This window comes from Hemiscyllium ocellatum, chromosome 3 (genome assembly GCF_020745735.1).
Source record: "Hemiscyllium ocellatum isolate sHemOce1 chromosome 3, sHemOce1.pat.X.cur, whole genome shotgun sequence".
In the NCBI taxonomy this organism is placed as follows: domain Eukaryota; kingdom Metazoa; phylum Chordata; class Chondrichthyes; order Orectolobiformes; family Hemiscylliidae; genus Hemiscyllium; species Hemiscyllium ocellatum.
In genome coordinates, this window is record NC_083403.1 from 107,853,653 (window position 1) to 107,876,944 (window position 23,292).

Below are 23,292 nucleotides of genomic sequence, written 5' to 3' on the forward strand. Positions count from 1 at the left end.
GTTTAATTGTCCTCCACCATTCATGACTGGATGTTGCAGGACTCAACTGGTTAAAGAACTGCTCAGCCTTATCCATCACTGGCTGCTTAGAATGGCATGGAAGTAGTCTTGTTAGATAACTTTAAGTTGATAACTCATTTTTAGGTATGCCTGGTATTGCTATCTTCTGCACTCATCATTGAACCAGGATTGATCCCTTGGCTTGATGATAATGGTGGGCTTTGTTGAGCCATAAGATTACAGATTGCACTGGGAGGGACACAATTCTACTGACCAACAGCTTACAGCACCTCAACGATCCCAACTTGTGAAGTGTTGAATCTATTAGAAGTCTATCTTAAGCATCAGTACTACCAACACAACACAGGGTATCAGTGTGAAAGCGGAACTTCATCTGCACATGAACTGAAGGCTGGTTAATTTTTCTCTTTTCAATCAGAGGATTAGGGTTTCACAGCTGGACCACCATTTATTGCCTATCCCTAAACACCCAGAGGGCAGTTAAAAGTCAACCACATTGCTGGGGTTCTGGAGTCACATATAGGTCAGACCAGATAAGGATGTGCACCTTTAAAGGATGTAAATGAACCAGATGGGGTGCAAGATGGAAGAGGGTGTTGACGTTCACCTCAGATTCTGCCAGGCTCAGACTATAGCAACTGATTACATATTATACGGTTGGTCTCTGTAATGGCAAATTCATCCATACACCAAGACTAAGTTTCAGCTGGAACTGGAAATAAACAGTAAAAAGAAATGTTCGCCACAATCACCCTTACATCACTTGGCAACAATCCCTTCTTGGTTCAAATTGATGTATGTTCAAGGCTCACGTTATGTTGGCTGACTCTGATGAAGCTTTGTAAATAATGAATGGGTTAAATGTGCTTATGCAGGAAAAAATATTTTGACATTTTTAGAAGGGCCAGGAGTGGTAGTTACAAATCATATAGATGTAGAACATGACTGATTGATTGTTAGGCATTTGGTTTTCTCCAAGTGGGTTGTTGACCTCTGGAATAGAAATCTTGTGCACTAAAGATGGGTTGGGTTCCTTCAATAAAGAGCTAGGCGCATTTGCGGTTGAAGTGCAGATCAACTTGTACAATAGGTTAATATCTGGTAACATAAATCAGAGCCAGAAATCTCTGGGACTAGTTTCATTACCTTTTCACCCCAATCAGCCACAGTTCAGATTTCTTTTCCCTACTTCATCCAACAGATTTCACAGCTTCAAATGGAATGAGTAGTGAAGGATGATGGATCACAATCATGTGGGACAGACTGGGAAGACAAGATGCTGTTTCTTGTGTGTCGCTTATTTTAATTACATTTTTGATTGTGTAGTTAATTAGACGAACTCAATACTTGGTGACTGATTCTGTTACATGCACCACTTCAAAAATTAATCCTCATATTTGGTGTAATCAAAAAACTAGCAGCTTTTCAAAACCTTTATCACCTCTTTATAGGATTCTTGATTGAACAAATCCCTGGTTTTGCTTAGAATTCCGCACATCGACAGGTCAAAAATATTCTTGGCTATACACGTGTTAAAATATTCAAAGCTCTGGTAGGAAATCTAAACAATTTATATTCATCCTTCGACCAGTGATATCAGAGCAAGCAGGATTTTTTCCAATCTTAATTTTCTGACCCTTCTCAATTTCACTTCAGATTTTGTTCCATTATATTCAACTGATTATATATTCATCCAGTACATAAATTATGATGCAGATTAAATATTCAGAGTGCCGTCTGGTTTTAATTTAGTTAGATGTAAATCTTCCTTTGAAATTTCATAGATCTGGAACTGAATTCTGATGCAGAATGGTTGGCCCAGACGAGGTTCAATTGCTGAGTACTAAGGTTCTGAAGATTTTAATTTAAGCAGCTATCATTAAGGGTACAGAAATCACCTTATAATTAATGGGATAATCAGCAGCTCAACCTGAAGCTGAACACGACATGTCAAAGGTCTTTGATGCAAAGTGAACAAAGTGCAACCCACACATCTTCCAATTTCCAAAATGCATAGAAAAACAGAAATCAAGAAACACAAGTCTTGAAACAATACAGAAAGAAATGGCTTGAAAGCCTTCAAGCCTACTCCACCATTCAATATGGTCATAGCTGATCTGTTTGTGGTCTCAACTCCACTTTTCCTGTCTGCCCCTATAACTCTTAACACTCAATTCCATCTTCAGTAAATTCAATGACCCAGCCTCCACTGCTTCCTGAGGAAGAGAATTTCACATACAAACAACTGAAAAGACTCCTCATCTCCATCTTAAAAGGGAGATAACTTATTCTCAAATTGTCTCCCCTCGTTCTAATCTCCCCACAAGAGGAAACTTGCTCTTGCTTTCAACCCTACCAAGGGCCATTGAGATCTTAAGTGTTTCACGGAGTCATCTTGCATTTTTCTAAACTCCAATGGGCATCCTGTTGAACAATTTTTCATAAGCCTCTCATTTAAGGAATGAATTCGGAGGGATTTAAAAGTCCTGTTGCATTAGTCAAAAATAAAGTCAAAACAATCAGAGCCAGTTCATAAAAGGGGAACAGACCTGACAGAATTTGGGGGAAGGTGTGGGGAGAGAAAATCTTTGAGCAGGAAGACAGAGATCCTCTTTATCTTGAGGGTTTGGAAACAATCCTGTTGAGTAATGGAGATCTGCTGATGTGAGTATGCTGAATCATTGAAACTTTATCTATTGCTGTATCCCAACAAAAGAAACAGACATTCCTGTATTGTGATGAGGAGCATTATTTCACCTTCCAATAACCAACTTTTGCACATCACTATTGTTTTGTAACAGGACTTAAAACACAGAAAGACAATTAGCTCCCAGAGTGGATCTGTTAAGTATTTTTTTGGGATGGAGATTGGTGTGTACACAGAATCTAAGTAATTCAGATGTGATTAGACTAGATACAAGGACCTTTATTATAAAGATATATACATGGATGTTGGGTATCCTGAAGTGATTGCAATATTATAAACTCACCACAGGGTTCCAATATCATGAGCTGAGCTCCATGTTCTTTGCAGCAGCTAAACAGAGGAAAAATGCTCTGACATTTTTTGAGGCAGCATGGTTTCAAAACTATCCATACTTCTCCTAAAGGAGGCTTCTATAGATCAATATCCAAGTAATATCCAGAGCAGGAATCCCCACTGCTCAGATGTTCAGTGATTTCATAGAATGCAAGTCAACATGTGCCCTGGGGAGGCATTCTTTGTCAAATGTTTCATCGGATCAAATCTGCTCCATATCTCATTTCCGCTTTGCAAGATGCTGACTTGACTGTTCCAGATATTAAGGGAATCTGTAACACTCTGGTGATTTGCTGATAGATGAGGGAAGAACAGGTCATTCCAAACCTCCCAAATTCGACAGGGATTTGGCAACAAGTTCTGTCATTCTATTAGATGGTGATTGATCTATTGCACACCCCCGCCAGCCTATATCTTTGGATGAATCCCAACGTTTACCATCACCAGTCACGACTCAAAGCATCAGCTGGTCACTTTTCACAGGCTAATTTCAAAATACAAACTGAGCAATTCCAAAAAAGAACCCTGAGACGTAAACAAAATGGCAAAAATACTAAAAACAATGTTGTAAATAAAACCCAATTTTTAATACTTTGAGAAGAAACAGTGTTATGTTTGTGTGGCAGTGAACTGACACAACCATCATACCAGTGAGGATATGGGCTATACCTACGATTGACTGATGTCCCAAGGACAGGGATGGGGGTGGAAAGGAGGGGGGCAGTAAAGTTGGGGGAGGAAGTGATGGAAATGACAGTACAATTTATACATCTCCTTCTCTCCTCAAGGTACCTCAGTCTATTCCTAATGAAGGCAGTCCCATGTGTTAAACAGAACAAAAAACTCCAGAAAGAAAGGTGCACTGAGAACAGGAGAGTTCTGAGTTGAGGGTGATGAAGTTGAAACATTTCTGAGCCAACCAGCAATCTCCACCAATCTCTGTCCATGATCCACATTCACTCCTCCACCTCAAAAAAACAAACAATCTCTATACATCTTTCTGGGATTTGGAATCATGTTACACTTTCCAAAAGGCAAATCTTTGCTCATTATCCTCTCTTCAGTCTTTCATGATGAAGATTATTTAGAATCAAACCAACCCTACGATTACTAGTTAACAGTAAAATGCAGCAAGAGAATTTGATGATTTTTCTTTGAAGTAATGTCCAACTTCTTTCCTGTTAGGTGTTCATGGTAAAATGGATCTTTAATGGTATGGAATGACTGTTGGTGTCCCTTCCCCCTCAAAGTGGAGTTCAGAAAGTCCCTCAGATAAATTTGAAACACTTGGTCTTGTCGTGTGGCAGCCGTGTTTTGAAGAGGACGGAGTCCACACGGAACTGGGTGTAGAGCAGCGGCATGTACCCGTAGACCTTCACAAAGAAGTTGATGCATTTATGTCTTTCATGGAAGTGGGAGTCATCATGTGACAGAGCCTGGGGACATCCTGGGCAGCGGAAAGTCCAGCGTGATGTGACCTGGTGGGTGGAGAATGTGGAGAAGGTTAGAGCAGTCTTTCCCAAACTTCACCCCCATTGTGACTTCATCTCAAGGCTTGGAAATGAGCATGACCTCAGTAATAATAGGGTGGGTGGAGGCAGGTTTGGCAAGTGGACAGGGGAGAGAAAAGTTGTGAGAGCACTGGGGAATATTTGAGACTGTACAGAAGGATATAGTGTGGTTGCAGTGTTCTATATTTTACAAGTTCTCTGAGAGGCAATTAGCCTCAGACCTCATTTCATTCAACCATGTGGTTGACCCAGACAAGAAAACAATTACACATGTACAGGACGAGGATGTTGAAGCTGATCCCAACACTATCCCACCGAAGCATCTATTCCAGTGTCCATTGATACAATGGTTGAGAGCACATTTGCTCTCAACCCTAGGTTAAAGGCCTCAACTCTCAATGAGGCAAGGGGAAAATAAAAATGATTGAAAACTCTGCTTTTGCTACTAAGAAAAGAAACAAAGTTTTAAGAAAGACAAAGGAAACAAATAGCTTATGGAGGGAATTTCAAAGCTTAGCAGCTGAAAGCATGGATGCCAATGATGGAGTGATTAAAGTTAAGGATATTCAAGAGGGAGAATTGGACAGATGCAGGTATCTCAAGATGGTATAGAGATGGAGGAGCACATAGAGATAGGATGAGGTTAGGCCATGGAGGAATTTGAACACAGAAATATTTAAAATTTAAAATTAAGGCACCACTGGATTGACAACCTATACAGATCAGTGAACATAGGGATGGATGAATGAATAGGGCTCAGTACGTGTTAGAATATAGACAGAAGTTTTGGACAAACTCTGGTTTATGGAGAATACAAGATAGGAGGTTTGTTATAAAATCACTGAAGTAATACAATAATACCTGGTAAGCTGAGTAAGGGACAAAAATAACATTGATGTGTAAATCAAAGTACTTTTCAATCAATGAAATGCTTTTGAAACAGCAATTTTTCACATCAGAAATGTAACTGAATTTGTATACAGTAATGGACCAAATATATTCCTGTGAAGTTGGTTGAAGGGTAAATATTAATCCCAGGATGCCAAGCAGCCCCACTGTATTTCTTTGAGTGGTCCCTGGGATCCTTTACATCCATCTGAGAGGAGTGAGATCATTTTAACATTTTATTCGAATGTCGACCACTCCAACAGCACAGGAACACACTGTTCTGGCATTGTAAAGTGTTAGCCTGGATTACTTTGCGGTGAAATTTGGAAGTACATTAAGAGAAAATATACACCATATCATCATAACTGTAAACCAATTGTCCTTCAGTCAATTCAGAACTCCCATCATAAAGCAGCTAACTACATTCCCATTGTACACACTCATACAGCACCTCCATATATTAAAATGTTTAGTAAAATTCCTTGCTCTGGGCATTCGTTCATCATGAAATAATTAAAATATTGTTCAATTATAACAGACATTACTGAAGCATTTTATTTATGTCCATCTCATTGACAGTCTTGTTGAGTCTAACAAATAGACATATCAATCTTGGTTGCACTAACCTTAATCGGTGGTTTCCTGGTGATGTGGGAGACAAGGAAGTTCATGGCAATATCTTCACAATTAATATATTCATCCACCATGTCGCGAATGGCCTGTGGCATGATATAGGAGTAGAGGTACGCATAGTACTGGAAGACAAGAATAAAACCTTCAGGGAGGACGCATAAAAATCTGTGGCAGGTGGTGAGGGAACCAACAAGAGGGAAAAAACATTTTGACCTCATTTTTACCAATCTGTAGGCTGCAGGTGTAACGAGGCAAAAAAGTGAGGACTGCAGATGCTAGAAATCAGAGTCTAGATTAGAGGGAAAAGCACATCAGGTCAGGCAGCATCTGAGGAGCAGGAAAATTGATGTTTTGGGCAAAGGCCCTTCATCAGGAATGAAGGCAGGGACCCTCCAGGGTAGAGAGATAAATGGGAGGGGGATGGGGCTGGGGAGAAGGTTGCAAAGAGTACAATAGGCGGATGGAGGTGGGGATGAAGGTGATAGATCAGAGAGGAGGGTGGGAGAAGGTAGCAAAGAGTCATGGTTGAAGAGCTTCAGGGCAGAGGAGATGACGTGGGGGCTGCAGTGAGAGAGAGACTCAGATTCTTGTGGAGAGAGGAGGAGAACTTCTTCAAGGTAGGCATCTTACAAGAAGATTCGCAGTAAGGATAAAATCAACTAGGCAAAAGTGAGGACTGCAGAGTCTATATGAGAGTGGTGTTTGGAAAGCACAACTGTCCATGACAGTATTGGTAAGAGTAACCACCGCACAAGTCCACTTCAGACTGAGAATACCGTCCCTCATGAATGGTAGTATCATTATGCTAAATGGGACAGACTTCAAACAGATCTAACAACTCAAGACTGGGCATCCATGAGGTGCTTTGTCCATCAACATAGCAGAATTGCACTCCAATACAATCTGCAACCTCAAGGTCTGGCATATCTTCTACTTAACCACTGCCACCAAGCCAGGGGATCAACCCTAGTTTCATGGAGAATGCAGGAGGACATGTCAGAAGCAGCACCAGGCATATCTAAAAGTGAGGTGTCAATCTGGCGAAAACTACCAGTCAGGATTGCTTGCATGCCAAACAGACAACCACCTCCACAATCGCCAGGAAGACCGTCGCTGACAGATTCGCGGCCTCCGCGGGGTCCACAGCCACCAGGAGCAACACCGTTTCTGCCATCACCGCAACTTCCGCCCCCAGAGTTGCCGTCGCCGCAGCAACTTCCGCCCCCAGTGACGTCACTCACCTGCACAACGACCGCACCGCATGCGTCTCTGCCCGCGTGCCGATCTCTGCCTCCATGCCCCAACCCCACCCCCTCGCCAGGTCCTAGCTCCCAGCCCTGCCGTATTTTCACCATCCCTCCAGACCTCCCCCTCTCTGAGGATGAAAGACCAGTCCTCAGCAGAGGCCTCACCTTCATTCCCCCTATATTCCTGGATTAATGAGTTCAACACGCGGCGAGACATCGAACAATTTTTCCGCCGCCTTCACCTCCGTGCCTACTTCTTCAGCTAGGATTCTTGCCCACCCTCTGACGACCCCTTCTCCCGCCTCTAACACACCCCATCCACCTGGACACCCTGTACTGGCCTCTTACCTGCCCTCGATCTCTTCATAGCCAACTGCCACCGCGACATTAACCGCCTCAACCTGTCCACCCCTCTCACCCACTCCAACCTCTCACCCTCGCATCATACTGTCCTCCACTCCCTCCGCTCCAACCCCAACCTCACTATCAAACTGGCAGACAAGGGAGGCACAGTGGTAACTCGGAGCACCGATCTTTACGTTGCTGAGGCTATACGCCAGCTCGCGGACACCTCCTCCTACTGCCCCCTTGACCATGACCGCCTCTCCCACCACCAAACCATCATCTCCCAGACCATCCATAACATCACCACCTCAGGGGCTCTCCCATCCACCGCCTCCAACCTCATCGTCCCACAACCCCTATCCACAAACCTGACTGTCCCGGCCAACCCATTGTCTCAGCCTGCTCCTGCCCCACCGAACTGATCTCTGCATACCTCAACACAATCCTGTCCCCCTTAGTTCAAGAACTCCACACCTACGTTTAAGATACCTCCCTCGCCCTCCACCTCCTCCATGATCTTCATTTCCCCGGCCCCCAATGCCTTATCTTCACCATGGACATCCAGTCCCTATACAGCTCCATCCCCCATCATGAAGGCCTCAAAGCCCTCTGCTTCTTCCTTTCCCGCGACCCAACCAGTACCCTTCCACTGACACCTTCCTTCGACGGACTGAACTGGTCCTCACCCTGAACAACTTCTCTTTCCAATCCTATCACTTCCCCCAAACCAAAGGAGTAGCCATGCGCATTCGCATGGGCCCCAACTATGCCTGCCTCTTCATCAGATATGTGGAACAGTCCATCTTCCGCAGCCACACTGGCACCACCCCCCACCTTTTCCCCCGCAACATCGATAACTGTATCGGCGCTACCTCGTGCTCCCACGAGGAGGTTGAACAGTTCATCCACTTTACTTTTACCTTCCACCCCGACCTCAAATTTATCTGGACCATCTCAGACTCCTCCCTCCCCATTTCTATCTCGGGCGACTGATTCAACACGGACATTCACTATAAACCGACCGACTCCCACAGCTATCTAGATGACACCTCCTCCCACCCTGCCCCCTGTAAAAATGCCATCCCATATTCCCAATTCCTTCGCCTCCGCAGCATCTGCTCCCAGGAGGTCCAATTCCAATACCGAACAACCCAGATGGCCTCCTTCTTCAAAGACCGCAACTTCCCCTCAGACGTGGTTGACGATACTCTCCACTGCATCTCCTCCACTTCCTGCTCCTCCGCCCTTGAACCCCACCCCTCCAGTCACCACCAGGACAGAACCCCACTGGTCCTCACCTACCACCCCACCAACCTCCAGATATATCGTATCATCCTTCGTCATTTCTGCCACCTCCAAACAGACCCCACCACCAAGGATATATTTCCATCCCCTCCCCTATTAGCATTCCGGAAAGACCACTCCCTCTGCGACTCCCTCGTCAGGTCCACACCCCCCACCAACCCAACCTCCACTCCCGGCACCTTCCCCTGCAACCGCAAGAGATGCAAAACTTGTGCCCACACCTCCCCCTCACTTCCCTCCAAGGCCCCAAGGAATCCTTCCATATCCATCACAAATTCACCTGAACTTCACACACCACATTTACTACACCTGATGTGGCCTCCTCTACACTGGGGAGACAGGCCACCTACTTGCGGAACGTTTCAGAGAACACCTCTGGGACACCTGCACCAACCAACCCAACCGCGTGTGGCTGAACACTTTAACTCCCCCTCCCACTCCCCCAAGGACATGCAGGTCCTTGGCCTCCTCCATCGCCAGGCCATGGCGATACAACGCCTGGAGGAAGAACGACTCATCTTCCGCCTAGGAACCCTCTAACCACAAGGAGTGAATGCAGATTTCTCCAGTTCCTCATTTCCCCTCCCCCACCTTATCTCAGCCCCAACCCTCGGACTCAGCACCACCTTCTTGACCTGCAATCTTCTTCCCGACCTCTCCGCCCCCACCCCACTCCGGCCTATCACCCTCACCTAAACCTCCTTCCACCTATCGCATTTCCAACGCCCCTCCCCCAAGTCCCTCCTCTCTACTCTTTATCTTAGCCTGCTTGGCACATCCTCCTCATTCCTGAAGAAGGGCTTATGCCCGAAACGTTGATTCTTCTGCTCATTGGATGCTGCCTGACCTGCTGCGCTTTTCCAGCAACACATTTTTCAGCTCTGATCTCCAGCATCTGCAGTCCTCACTTTCTCCAAACAGCATAAGCAGCAAGTCTTAAATAGAGCTAAGCCATCCCACAACCAACAGGTCGGATTTAAGCTAGGTAGCCCTACCACATCCAGTCATGAATAGTGGTAGAAATTAAATGAGTCACTAGAGGAGATGGTTCCACAAATATCCCTATCCTCATTGATGGGAGACCAACACATCAGTGCAAAAGATTAGACTGAAGCATTTACAGCAATCTTCAACCAAAAGTGCCAAGTGTACGATCCATCTCGGCCACCCCAGATAGACCTCAGCACCACAGATACAGTCTTCAGCAGATTTAATTCACTCCATATGATATCAAGAGAATGACTGGAGGCACGACAAAGGCTATGGGCCCTGACAACATACTGGAGACTTGTGCTCCAGAACTTGTCACTCCCCTAGCCAAGCTGTTGGAGTAGTTAAAACACTGGCATCAACCTATCAATATGGAAATGTTGCCCAGGTATGTTCTTTACTCAAGAAGCAGAATAAACCCAACCCAGCCAATCACTGCCCCACCAGTCTACTTTTGATCATCAATAAAGTGATGGAATGTGTCATTAGCAGTTGCGAATGACACTGAACATTTGCATAATTGCTGTTTACTCTCTCTCTCTCTCTCTGGGCTCCATCTCCACCCAACCTTCTGAATATATATCAACCCTCTTAGCTACAAATCAGTTCTGAAGAAGGGACATTGGACCCAAGACGTTAACTCTGCTTTCTCTCCACACCTGCTGAATTTTTCCAGCAATTTCTGTTTTTGTTCATGTGGAAGACTAGCACTGGCTGTGAATCAATTCTCCACAATCATTGTCATGAGGATCAGGAAATAAAATGGGTGAACATTAAACCTATGCAGTCTACTCTCCCCTAATTTCCTCCTATAACTAGCCACTGGAACTGCACTATTGCTTTATCTTTCCACATGCCAATACAGATGTACAGCACGGGAACAGATCCTTTGGTCCAACTCGTCCATGCCGACCAGATATCCCAACTCAGTCTAGTCCCACCTGCCAGCACCCAGCCCATGTCCCTCCAAACCCTTCCTATTCATATACCCACCCAGATGCCTTTTAAATGTAGCAATTGTACTAGCCTCCACCACATCCTCTGGCAGCTCATTCCATACATGTACCACCCTCTGTGTGAAAAAGCTGCCCCTTAGGTCTTTTTTATATCTTTCCCCTCTCACCCTAAACCTATGCCCTCTAGTTCTGGACTCTTTCCCCACCCTCTTCCCACCCCAAGGAAAAGACTTTGTCTATTTATCCTATCCATGCCCCTTATGATTTTATAAACCTCTATAAGGTCACCCCTCAGCCTCCAACATTCCAGTGAAAACAGCCCTAGCCTATTCATCCTCTCCCTACAGCTCAAATCCTCCAGCCCTGGCAACATCCTTGTAAATCTTTTCTGAACCCTTTCAAGGAACAGTACCTCAAACTAGGCTGTTTAGAAATCCGAATGGTTTTAAAAACTGCATATTTTTCTCTTTTGGTACAGCCCAAAATTTATAACATCTACATAATTTGCCTTGTCCATTTGTATTCATTGTTTACATTTTACAACTATTCTAGACTGCACTTTTCATAATTCAGCTCACTCACAGAGTAATGGATTGGACTTTTCACAGAGCATGTGCAATTGAAATACAGACCAGGAATCTATTGTGTGCTTGCACGTTAAGTAACAGGTATTTCAAAATCTGGTAAAGTCCAAAATCTGGCATGGCTCCATTCCTGGAGGTGCCAGATTTAAGATAGCGTACCTGGAATAGATTTAAAGTTACTCATTCCAAACACTCAGCACTTCAGTAATAGTCACATTTTCAGTCTGTTTCTTTTTAAAGGACTACAAGCAAATCCCCAGTTCCTAGCTGCCACCTGTTCACAATCATAAACTACAATTACAATTAACAATCTCGACAGAACATGCACAGACCTTGTGAAAGAAGGCAGCGCCAGTCAGCACCATGGATAGTTCACAGGAATAATTGGAGTTGTAGAGCCAGGACTGGTGGGTCATGTCCCAAGCATGGTACCTGCCAGGAAAACCCACAATCCGATCTCTGGCCTCTCGCCAAACCCTGTGGAGAAAGTATAACAATCTCAGGGCCAATGAGGAAGTAGAGAAAGCCAGCGCAAGTCATTCATTCAGAACAGAGTGAACAAACCTATTCAGCTTTCTTCTTGCTCTGCATGCTCACTAACCAGCCGACTGTAAACTGCCATGTACTCACCGAAAGCCAAACATAATTTCATCATGGCGAAGGTGGGCATCATCATCAATTGAAAGAATTGCCTCCGTTTCAATAGTATCCCAGGGTAAGAAACGATTATTTAAGCTATTCTTCTCTGTACGAACAACCTAAAAAAGGATAGTAATGATTTTACTGGCATACTCTAGTCCAGGAATCACAACCCAACTGAATGACTAGCATCAGAGTAACTCACCTGATTGAACAATTCGAACCATAAGGATCTCAACCAGCAAGTTTAATTAATCAAGATTGACATACAACGCCTCACTCTGCAAACTTGGAGCATCTTTCCATTATCTTGATATTCCCCTTTTTTTTTAAAAACTTTCCTGCTGATATATCAGCTGCAAATGTGTTGCTGGTCAAAGCACAGCAGGTTAGGCAGCATCTCAGGAATAGAGAATTCGACGTTTCGAGCATAAGCCCTTCATCAGGAATAAGAGAGAGAGAGCCAAGCCGGCTAAGATAAAAGGTAGGGAGGAGGGACTAGGGGGAGGGGCGATGGAGGTGGGATAGGTGGAAGGAGGTCAAGGTGAGGGTGATAGGCCGGAGTGGGGTGGGGGCGGAGAGGTCAGGAAGAGGATTGCAGGTTAGGAGGGCGGTGCTGAGTTGAGGGAACCGACTGAGACAAGGTGGGGGGAGGGGAAATGAGGAAGCTGGAGAAATCTGAATTCATACCTTGTGGTTGGAGGGTTCCCAGGCGGAAGATGAGGCGCTCCTCCTCCAGCCGTCGTGTAGTTGTGTTCTGCCGGTGGAGGAGTCCAAGGACCTGCATGTCCTCGGTGGAGTGGGAGGGGGAGTTAAAGTGTTGAGCCACGGGGTGATTGGGTTGGTTGGTTCGGGCGGCCCAGAGGTGTTCTCTGAAGCGTTCCGCAAGTAAGCGGCCTGTCTCACCAATATAGAGGAGGCCACATCGGGTGCAGCGGATGCAATAGATGATGTGTGTGGAGGTACAGGTGAACTTGTGGCGGATATGGAAGGATCCCTTGGGGCCTTGGAGGGAAGTGAGTGTGGAGGTGTGGGCGCAAGTTTTACATTTCCTGCGGTTGCAGGGGAAGGTGCCGGGGGTGGAGGTTGGGTTGGTGGGGGGTGTGGATCTGACAAGGGAGTCACGAAGGGAGTGGTCCTTGCGGAACGCTGATAGGGGAGGGGAGGGAAATATATCCTTGGTGGTGGGGTCCGTTTGGAGGTGGCGGAAATGGCGGCGGATAATACGTTGTATGCGCAGGTTGGTGGGGTGGTAGGTGAGAACCAGTGGGGTTCTGTCTTGGTGGCGGTTGGAGGAGCGGGGCTCAAGGGCGGAGGAGCGGGAAGTGGAGGAGATGCGGTGGAGGGCATCGTCGATCACGTCTGGGGGGAATCTGCGGTCCTTGAAGAAGGAGGCCATCTGGGTTGTGCGGTGTTGGAATTGGTCCTCCTGGGAGCAGATGCGGCGGAGACGAAGGAATTGGGAATATGGGATGGCGTTTTTACAGGGGGCAGGGTGGGAGGAGGTGTAGTCCAGGTAGCTGTGGGAGTCAGTCGGTTTATAATAGATGTCTGTGTTGAGTCGGTCGCCCGAGATAGAAATGGAAAGGTCTAGGAAGGGGAGGGAGGAGTCTGAGACAGTCCAGGTGAATTTCAGGTCGGGATGGAAGGTGTTAGTAAAGTTGATGAACTGTTCAACCTCCTCGTGGGAGCACGAGGCAGCGCCGATACAGTCATCGATGTAGCGGAGGAAAAGGTGGGGGGTGGTGCCAGTGTAGTTGCGGAAGATGGACTGTTCCACATATCCTACGAAGAGGCAGGCATAGCTGGGGCCCATGCGGGTGCCCATGGCAACTCCTTTAGTTTGGAGGAAGTGGGAGGATTGAAAAGAGAAGTTATTCAGGGTGAGGACCAGTTCAGTCAGTCGAAGGAGGGTGTCAGTGGAAGGGTACTGGTTAGTGCGGCGGGAAAGGAAGAAGCGGAGGGCTTTGAGTCCTTCGTGATGGGGGATGGAGGTGTACAGGGACTGGATGTCCATAGTGAAAATAAGGCGTTGGGGACCGGGGAAGCGAAAATCCGGGCGACCGACTCAACACAGACTCCCCTTCCTAGACCTTTCCATTTCTATCTCGGGCGACCGACTCAACACAGACATCTATTATAAACCGACTGACTCCCACAGCTACCTGGACTACACCTCCTCCCACCCTGCCCCCTGTAAAAACGCCATCCCATATTCCCAATTCCTTCGTCTCCGCCGCATCTGCTCCCAGGAGGACCAATTCCAACACCGCACAACCCAGATGGCCTCCTTCTTCAAGGACCGCAGATTCCCCCCAGACGTGATCGACGATGCCCTCCACCGCATCTCCTCCACTTCCCGCTCCTCCGCCCTTGAGCCCCGCTCCTCCAACCGCCACCAAGACAGAACCCCACTGGTTCTCACCTACCACCCCACCAACCTGCGCATACAACGTATTATCCGCCGCCATTTCCGCCACCTCCAAACGGACCCCACCACCAAGGATATATTTCCCTCCCCTCCCCTATCAGCGTTCCGCAAGGACCACTCCCTTCGTGACTCCCTTGTCAGATCCACACCCCCCACCAACCCAACCTCCACCCCCGGCACCTTCCCCTGCAACCGCAGGAAATGTAAAACTTGCGCCCACACCTCCACACTCACTTCCCTCCAAGGCCCCAAGGGATCCTTCCATATCCGCCACAAGTTCACCTGTACCTCCACACACATCATCTATTGCATCCGCTGCACCCGATGTGGCCTCCTCTATATTGGTGAGACAGGCCGCTTACTTGCGGAACGCTTCAGAGAACACCTCTGGGCCGCCCGAACCAACCAACCCAATCACCCCGTGGCTCAACACTTTAACTCCCCCTCCCACTCCACCGAGGACATGCAGGTCCTTGGACTCCTCCACCGGCAGAACACAACTACACGACGGCTGGAGGAGGAGCGCCTCATCTTCCGCCTGGGAACCCTCCAACCACAAGGTATGAATTCAGATTTCTCCAGCTTCCTCATTTCCCCTCCCCCCACCTTGTCTCAGTCGGTTCCCTCAACTCAGCACCGCCCTCCTAACCTGCAATCCTCTTCCTGACCTCTCCGCCCCCACCCCACTCCGGCCTATCACCCTCACCTTGACCTCCTTCCACCTATCCCACCTCCATCGCCCCTCCCCCTAGTCCCTCCTCCCTACCTTTTATCTTAGCCGGCTTGGCTCTCTCTCTCTTATTCCTGATGAAGGGCTTATGCTCGAAACGTCGAATTCTCTATTCCTGAGATGCTGCCTAACCTGCTGTGCTTTGACCAGCAACACATTTGCAGCTGTGATCTCCAGCATCTGCAGACCTCATTTTTTACTCACTGCTGATATATCAAAAAGGTATACCTTGCCTCTCTAAAGTACTTTTACTCTCCAAGGTAATGTACAAAATTCAGACCTGCTCTTATCAGAACACTTCAGCTTTCATACCTCTGGGCTACCAAAACTGTCTCAGGCAGAGACGGCTGATGATTTAAATGGAGGGTTACCAATGGGAAAACATGTAGTCAAATACGATCAATCAATCCTGGAATGTGGTCAATTATCAAACCTGTACTAACTCATGGTGCAGATCGCAAATTCAGTGGAGGCAAAAAGTAACCAAAAAACATTCAAAAAATCTCCAAGGAGCTTTGGAAGTCAATAGATGATTTATCTGCACAATTCCAAAAGGACTCCTCCTGGACCTGGGAAGCTCGGTCTTTTGTCATGTTTTAACATTCTATACCAAAAGTATTAAACTGAAACACAGATGTAAACCAGAGTGAAAAAAACATCCTTACCACAATGGGCACTCCAATATCAGGCCATATAAGGTCCTCAGATGGTGGTTTAGGAGAATTCCACACTACAACAACTTTATTCAAGTAGGGGAGGCCATTCAATCTCTCCAAAGAGTTCATCAGGACTTCTTCTCGTTCATAGGTTAACATTACGACTGTAAACTGTTCCCGAGGAACATTCCCACCCAGCGCAGCTTGGAACTCTTTCCCAGAGCCCCCAGCTCCTGCGCCTATAGGCCGAAATCCAGTCCCAGACCCAAGGAACTTGGCTTCTGAGGGTAATGTGGGGTCCAGCGGGGTATGTGGAAAAAGATGGAAAGGTCCCGGGGCAGTATTCCAAGCTCTGTAAGTGTCTCGAACAGTCACCGTGAAGTTCCGCAAGTACTTTGGTGAGGCGTACGGTGGCTCAGTCTCAACGGGTCCTAAGTCTAGGTCTCCAGTGTCCGCCATGTTGGGATCAGTGCCTGCAGTTTTTCCTGTTTTGTGAGGGATCTCCTTGGAGGGCTCTTCTGGAATGGGAGCAGCAGGAATTTGTAGTCGGGTTCGCACGGTGGACAGGATTGCGCTCAGCACATTATCGGAGGTGGAAAAGTAAGTCTCCCATAGGAATCGACCTTGATGTCTCATGTTGAGGAGATCGCTATCAGAAATGCTCCTCAGGAGGAAGTGAACTTCCGTTATGCGAGGCTTTGGCACCACTAGAGCTGCCTCACTCCAATGTATCGTGTCATGATACGGCAACTGCACGTGTTCCCCAAGGATTACTGGGATGGCTCCAACTTCCAATGCTTCAAAAAGCCTCATAGAGCAGCCAGTGGAAGCAATGAGATGGCTATTCCCTGGTGTTATAATTAATACAAAAGTGGACAGTTTCAGCAATTCTAACCTGTCTGCCCTCTCTCCACAAAGTGCCCACTCTGTAGGCAAGGCAGGCCGAGGTTGGTTTTTGCAGGTGAACTCCACAAGAACCAAGTCCAACTTACTGTCCTGGACAGCCTTCAAGGTAGCAATGATCCTATCATCATAATCGGCTGGAGCATTTCCCTCAATCTCCTCCTCGAAGGAACGGGCTTCCTGCAAGCTGGACATGAGTGACTCAATCTTCTCGCCCTGGAAGCTGAAGAGATACTTCCTTTTGACAGGAACCTGGGGAGGTATCTCCAGGAAGTTAGGTTCTGACATGGCGTGAATGAATGGGGAGGGGATAAGATCGAAGCCAGGACGATATTGCATATCGTAGAATGTAGACTGGGCCACCATGGCCCTGCCTGTGCTAACATTGTAAAGCAAGTTCTGTGTCTGGGACTTCCTGGAAAGGTTGATGAGGAGATGATTGTGCCCATCTGACCGCCAATAAGAGAGGGAGTGCAACTGTTTTTCAAGATCAATGGATTTCAGTACTGTAGAGCCCTGTAGCTCCCCAATCAAAACCACATAGACACAGGCAATATGAGGATTGTTTGTAACGTAGATGTTAGTTCGAGCAGTTTCCAGGAATGCCTGCTTGATTAATGGATCAATTAAAGCACTGAATTGGTATTGATCCAGCGGGTAGATGTAAACAGGAAATCCAGATGTAAGTGGACACCGGGAGTAATCGAAGCAAGAGTGCAAGCGGCAACTGTTGGGAGACTTTGGCAATGGAAAGTTGGTCTCATCTTTCTCTGGCAACAAGCGAATTGGCAGCGAGAGCTTTGGCTGGTTCTGTGCCACCAGTTCCTTGTAGGAGTGCTCAGTTTGGCTGATGACATTTTTGAGCTGCAGCAGGTCCTGCTTGGCATTCTCAATGCTCTTCTTGCAGGATTCGATCTTCAGGTTGAGTTTGGCAATTTCGCTGTTGAGCTCCTGCCGCTTGGCCTCCAGCTGCAGCAGCTCCTCACTGACCGATTCCCGAATGCGACACAGATCTTGCACGTGCTTAACCTCACACAGGGCGTTGCCCGAGCGCGGCTCGAAAATGCGAGGGCCCGAGTCATCGAGGTTGTCGATGGTGGTCAGGTAGTAATGGGCAATCAGTGGGAAGAACACCAGTATGATGAAGAGGGTGAAACTGAGCCAGGTTAATCGGATGCGATTGGACCATCGTAGCATGCATGGCTGGCCTACATTCCCAACAACTCCGTTCCGGAGCATGATATAAACTGGCTGGAGTTGGGGGAAACAAGTTTATAAATTTTAAAAAAAAGGTGGGAGAGGGGAATAAACCCTCTCACAAACAATCACGTTTGATCAGAAGCCATGACGAGCAAATTTAATCTCATCCACTGCCCCAAGGCTCACTGTGTATTTTGCTTTAGATGTTTCCCATAAGCTATTCACAACTCAACACCAATAGAATGGAAATTTCATTTTCTCGCGCCTTCCTTCCACAAAATTTGAGAATGCGTCTCTCTCCTCTTGAGGTTGCTGAGCAAACAGAATCATTCAGCATACGCCTTCAGCTTGCTGTACCCACTGCAGGTTACCACTGTTATGATGATGAGAGTTCTCAGCCAACCACAGCAAATGCCTGTTAACAGTGGCCGTCAGCATCCTGAACCAGCAGTCGTCAATATACCATTCACCTTCATACGATATTCATGAACCACAGCCACAGCAACAAACAGGTGGCGACAGGTAAGCTGGTCTTCTCCCGCCCTCTCTTCTCACATGACTTCAACATCCAAAGGCAACATCACCACCTGCAGTGCAAGAGGATTGAGGTTAGCAGTTTCATATAAAATCACTAAGAATAGAAGCATCTCATTTGTTTTAAAACACTAGGGCTGAGAGCTTCTGAACTGTAGTCCTCATCCATCTGTACATTTAAATTCCTCAATGGCCACTCCCCACCCCACACCTTTACCAGCCCCATCCTTTACACTGTGGCAGCACGGTAGCTCAGTGGTTAGCACCACAGCCTCACAGCACCAGAGATCCGGGTTCAATTCCCAACTCAACTGGGATTTGCACATTCTCCCCATATCTGCATGGGTTTCCTCCAGGTGCTCCCGTTTCCTCCCACAATCCAAAAGATGTGTAAGTTAGGTGAATTGGCCATACTAAATTGCCCACAGTGTCAGGTGCTTTAGTAAATGTAGGAGAATGGGTCTGTTTGGGTTACTCTTCGGAGGGTCGGTGTGGACTTATTGGGCCGAAGGGTCCGTTTCCATACTGTAGGGAATCTAATCATGCTGGTCAGTCCCAAATTTCCTTGCCCCATCACTGCAATCCGATGCCTTCAGTTGCCAAGGCCCTAAAGCCCAATTCCCTCCCTAAACCACCCCACTCCCTTTCTTACCTCTTTTAGAATTAGTTTCATCAGAATTATAAAACACACAGGTACTCCCTTAATGTGCTCCTTAAAATCCCTCTTTGACCAAACCTCTGTTCATCTGTCTTAATATCTCACATGTGTGTCAAAACTTACTCTGTTGAACACCCTATGTGGATTCACATTGTTATTAGTCTAAAATTAAAGCAGCACAGAATTAATTAAATAGAAGTTATAGACATTCAGTTGATGATGAATACTGAGATGTCCAGGTATTGTCTATTTTGACTGTGCACAGTTTAAAAAGGGATAGCAGCAGGTTAAGTGTGTAGGGAAAATGGGAAAGTGGGCAGACGGAATATAGTGGGAGAAAATGGGAGGTTATGCACTTTGGCAGGAATAGAGGAGCTGAATGTTATTTAAGTGTGGAAAGATTGCAGAAAGCTGCAACACAGAGATTTGGCAGTCCTCATACATCAATCACAAAAAGCTGGCACGGAGGTTTAGCAGGTAACAGAGAAGGCAAATGTATTGCTGGCCCTAATTTTAAAAGTGAACGGAGTATAAAATATTGTTAACAGTTTCAGGTCACTTATTTGGCAATGAAGGCAACTTAGATAAGGTTTACTCAGCTGATCCTGGGTATGGAGTGATTTTCTGAAGGTGAGAGGTTGAGTAGTATTGGCTTGGTATTCATTGGAGTATTGAAGAATGCAAGGAGGCCTTATTGAAATGAGTAAGATCCTGAGGGACCTGGACAGGGTAGATGCAGAGAGGTTGTTCCCCCTTGTGGGATAGTCTAGAACCAGAAGAGAGAATAGTATCAGAGTATAAGGTAGTCAGTTAGAGACAGAGATGAAGAGGGTTTTCTTCCCCCTGAGAGGGTAGTGTTTCTGTGGAATTGATTACCGCAAAGGGCTGCAATGCCGTATAATCAAGGACATTCATAGCTGAGACAGAGAGATTTTTAATCAGTGAGGAATCAAGGGTTATGGAGATAAGGCAAGAAAGTGGAGTTGAGGATTATCAGATCAGAAATTCTCACTGGGTGATAGAGTAGGCTCAATGGGCCAAATGGCCTACTTCTGCTCCAACATCTAATGAAAATACGAGGGCAAACAACCATAAACCTGATCAAAGTTTTTTTTTAAAAAAAAGACATTCTTAAAGGTGGACAGAGAGTGAGACAGAAGAAATTTGAGCGCTTAGGACTTTCAGCAACAGAAGGCACAGCAACTATTGGAGTAATTGCAATCAGAGATGCATCGAACACCTTAATTAGAGGAACATCATTTATTGGAAGGTTACAGGGTTTGAAATAATTCAGGGATAGGCAGGGTTTCTAGCTCAGTGAGAATAGGATTAATGAAGCAAGAGGTATGTCTCACAAACAAGATTAGCTCAGAAGGGACATGAGGTGAGTTATAGAGAAACTAGAGAAAGCAGAGAAATAAATTTTGATGTTTTAAAAACAGTTCACTTTATAGAAGAGGAAATTTGGGAGGTCTTGGAGAATGTAAAGGTGGATAAATCTCCAGAATCAGATCCAAGGTATCCTAGAACATCATGGGAAGTAAGGGAGGAAATTGCAAGACACCTTGCTGAAATAATTGCAACACCCATAATTACGGGCGAGGTACCTGATGACTGAAAAGGTAGATATTGTTGTACCTTTGTTTAGGAGAGGTTGTGATGAGAAACCAGGGAACTATAGACCTGACAGTCTGACTTCGGTCTGGGTAAATTGTTGGAGGCAATTTTAAAAGATAGAGATTTATGGACATTGAGGCAAAAATTGATAAGGAATAGTCAGCATGGTTTTGTGTGACAAAAGTAGTGCCTCACAAACTTAATTGCGTTTTTTGAGCAAGTGGCCAAACAAGATTGAGGCCAGTGCAATAGATGTTGTTTACTTGGACTTTAGTAAAGTCTCTGACAAGGTTCTGCAATTAGTAAAGTTTAATTAATGTGATTCAGAGTAAGCTTGCAAATCGATTACACAATTGGCCTAATGGCAGGAGACAGACAGTGGTGGTGGAGTGTTGCTTTTCAGACTGGAGACCTGTCACCAGCAATGTTTCACAGGGTCCTCTTTTGTTTGTCATTTATAGAATGACTTAGATGAGAATATAGAAGGCGTGGTTAGTAGGTTTGCAGACGACACCACAATTGGTACCATAGTAGACAGTGAAGAAGGTTTTCTGAGATTACAAAGGGATCTTGATCAAATGGATCAACGGGCTGAAAAATAGCAGATGGACTTCAATCTGGACAAATGCAAGGTAGTGCACTGAGGTACAACAAACAAGCTTATACAATTCATGGTAGGGCCTTGGGTAGTGTTGTGGAACAGATGGACCTGGGGTTCAGGTACATAATTCTTTGACATTTGTGTCACATTTATACAGGAAGGTTAAAAAGATGTTTAGCACACTTGCCTTCATTGCTCAGTTCTTCGAATAAAGACTTGGGAAGTCATGTTGAGGTTATACAAAATATTGGTGAGGCCTCTTCTAGGACACACTGTCCAGTTCTGGTGACCCAGTTATATGAAGGATATTATTAAGTCAGAGAGGGTTCAGAAGAGATTTACTAGAACGTTGCCGGGTGTGGAATGTTTGCGTTATAAAGGCTGGCTGGATAAGCTGGAACTTTTTACATTGGAGTGCAGGATATTGAGTGGTGACTTTATAGAAGTTTATAAAATAATGAGAAGTATAGATAAAAGTTGATGGTAGTTTTCTTTTCCCTAGAGTGGGGGACTTCAAGACTTGAGGGCACATTTTTAAGATGAAAGGAGGGATTTAAAAAAGACACGAGAGGCAAATCTTTTACAGAGAGTAGTTGTTCCTGTGTGGAATGAACTTCCTGAGGAAGTGGTGGATGTGGGTACGATTACAACATTTGAACGACACGTGGATAAGCACATGAATAGGAAAGGTTGAGAGGGATATGGGTCAGAGCAGGTAGATGAAATTAGTTTAGCTTGGGATTATGTTCGGCATGGACTGATTGGACCAAAGGTTCTGTTTCCATGCTGTATGACTCTGACTCTAACTTTTCAAATGTAGACTGGGACTGCCATAGTATTAAAAGTATAGATGGAGAGGAATTTGTTAAGTACGTACAAGAAAATTTTCTGATTCAGTATATGGATGTACCTACTAGAGAAGGTGCAAACTTGATCTACTCTTGGGAAATAAGGCAGGGCAGGTGACTGAGGTGTCAGTGGGGGGAGCACTTTGGGGCCAGCAACCGTAATTCTATTAGATTTGAAACAGTGATGGAAAAGGATAGACCAGCTCTAAAAGGTGAAGTTCTAAATTGAAGAAAGGCCAATTTTGACGGTATTAGGCAAGAACTTTCAAAAGCTGATTGGGGGCAGATGTTCGCAGGTAAAGGGGCAGCTAGAAAATGGAAAGTCTTCAGAAATGAGATAACGAGAATCCAGAGAGAATATATTCCTGTTAGGGTGAAAGGAAAGGCTGGTAGGTATAGGGAATGCTGGATGACTAAAGAAATTGAGGGTTTGGTTAAGAAAATGAAGGAAGCATATGTCAGGTATAGACAGGATAGATCGAGTAAATCCTTAGAATCCTACTCCTACTGCCTTTATACTCAAGAGGGAAATCAGGAGGGCAAAAAAGGGGGCATGAGATAGCTTTGGCAAATAGAATTAAGGAGAATCCATAGGGTTTTTACAAATACATTAAGGACAAGAGGATAACTAAGGAGAGAATAGGGCCCCTCAAAAGATCTGCAGGGTGGCCTTTGTGTGGAGCCGCAGAAAATTGGGGGAGATACTAAATGAGTATTTTGCATCAGCATTTACTGTGGAAAAGGACATGGAAGAAATAGAAGGAAGGCGAGGATCCCCATGGGACACTGTTTAGCAAGTTTAGATCTCACGGAATACAAGGAGAACTAGCCACTGGCTCAAAAGGCAGAAGACAGTGTGGTGGTGCAGGATTGTTTTTCAGATTGGAGGTCTGTGACCAGTGGAGTACCACAAGGATCAGTGCTGGGTCCACTACTTTTATGATTAGATTAGATT

At 45.8% G+C, this 23,292-nt stretch overlaps 1 protein-coding gene across 3 annotated transcripts in view; it reads right to left on the reverse strand.

Moving 5' to 3' along the window:
* Positions 1 to 3,626: 3,626 nt before the first annotated feature.
* extl3 (exostosin-like glycosyltransferase 3) overlaps positions 3,627 to 23,292 on the reverse strand; it is a 77,500-nt gene continuing 57,834 nt past the window's right edge. For all 3 annotated transcript variants that reach the window (XM_060852752.1, XM_060852751.1, XM_060852753.1), the window contains exons 2-6: positions 15,986 to 18,666; positions 12,151 to 12,278; positions 11,853 to 11,997; positions 6,087 to 6,215; positions 3,627 to 4,539 (exon numbers count right to left, since the gene is read on the reverse strand). In XM_060852752.1, the coding sequence (XP_060708735.1) occupies positions 4,330 to 4,539; positions 6,087 to 6,215; positions 11,853 to 11,997; positions 12,151 to 12,278; positions 15,986 to 18,118 (2,745 nt within the window). In that variant the 5' untranslated portion in view covers positions 18,119 to 18,666 and the 3' untranslated portion in view covers positions 3,627 to 4,329. The remainder of the gene's footprint in view (positions 4,540 to 6,086; positions 6,216 to 11,852; positions 11,998 to 12,150; positions 12,279 to 15,985; positions 18,667 to 23,292) is intronic.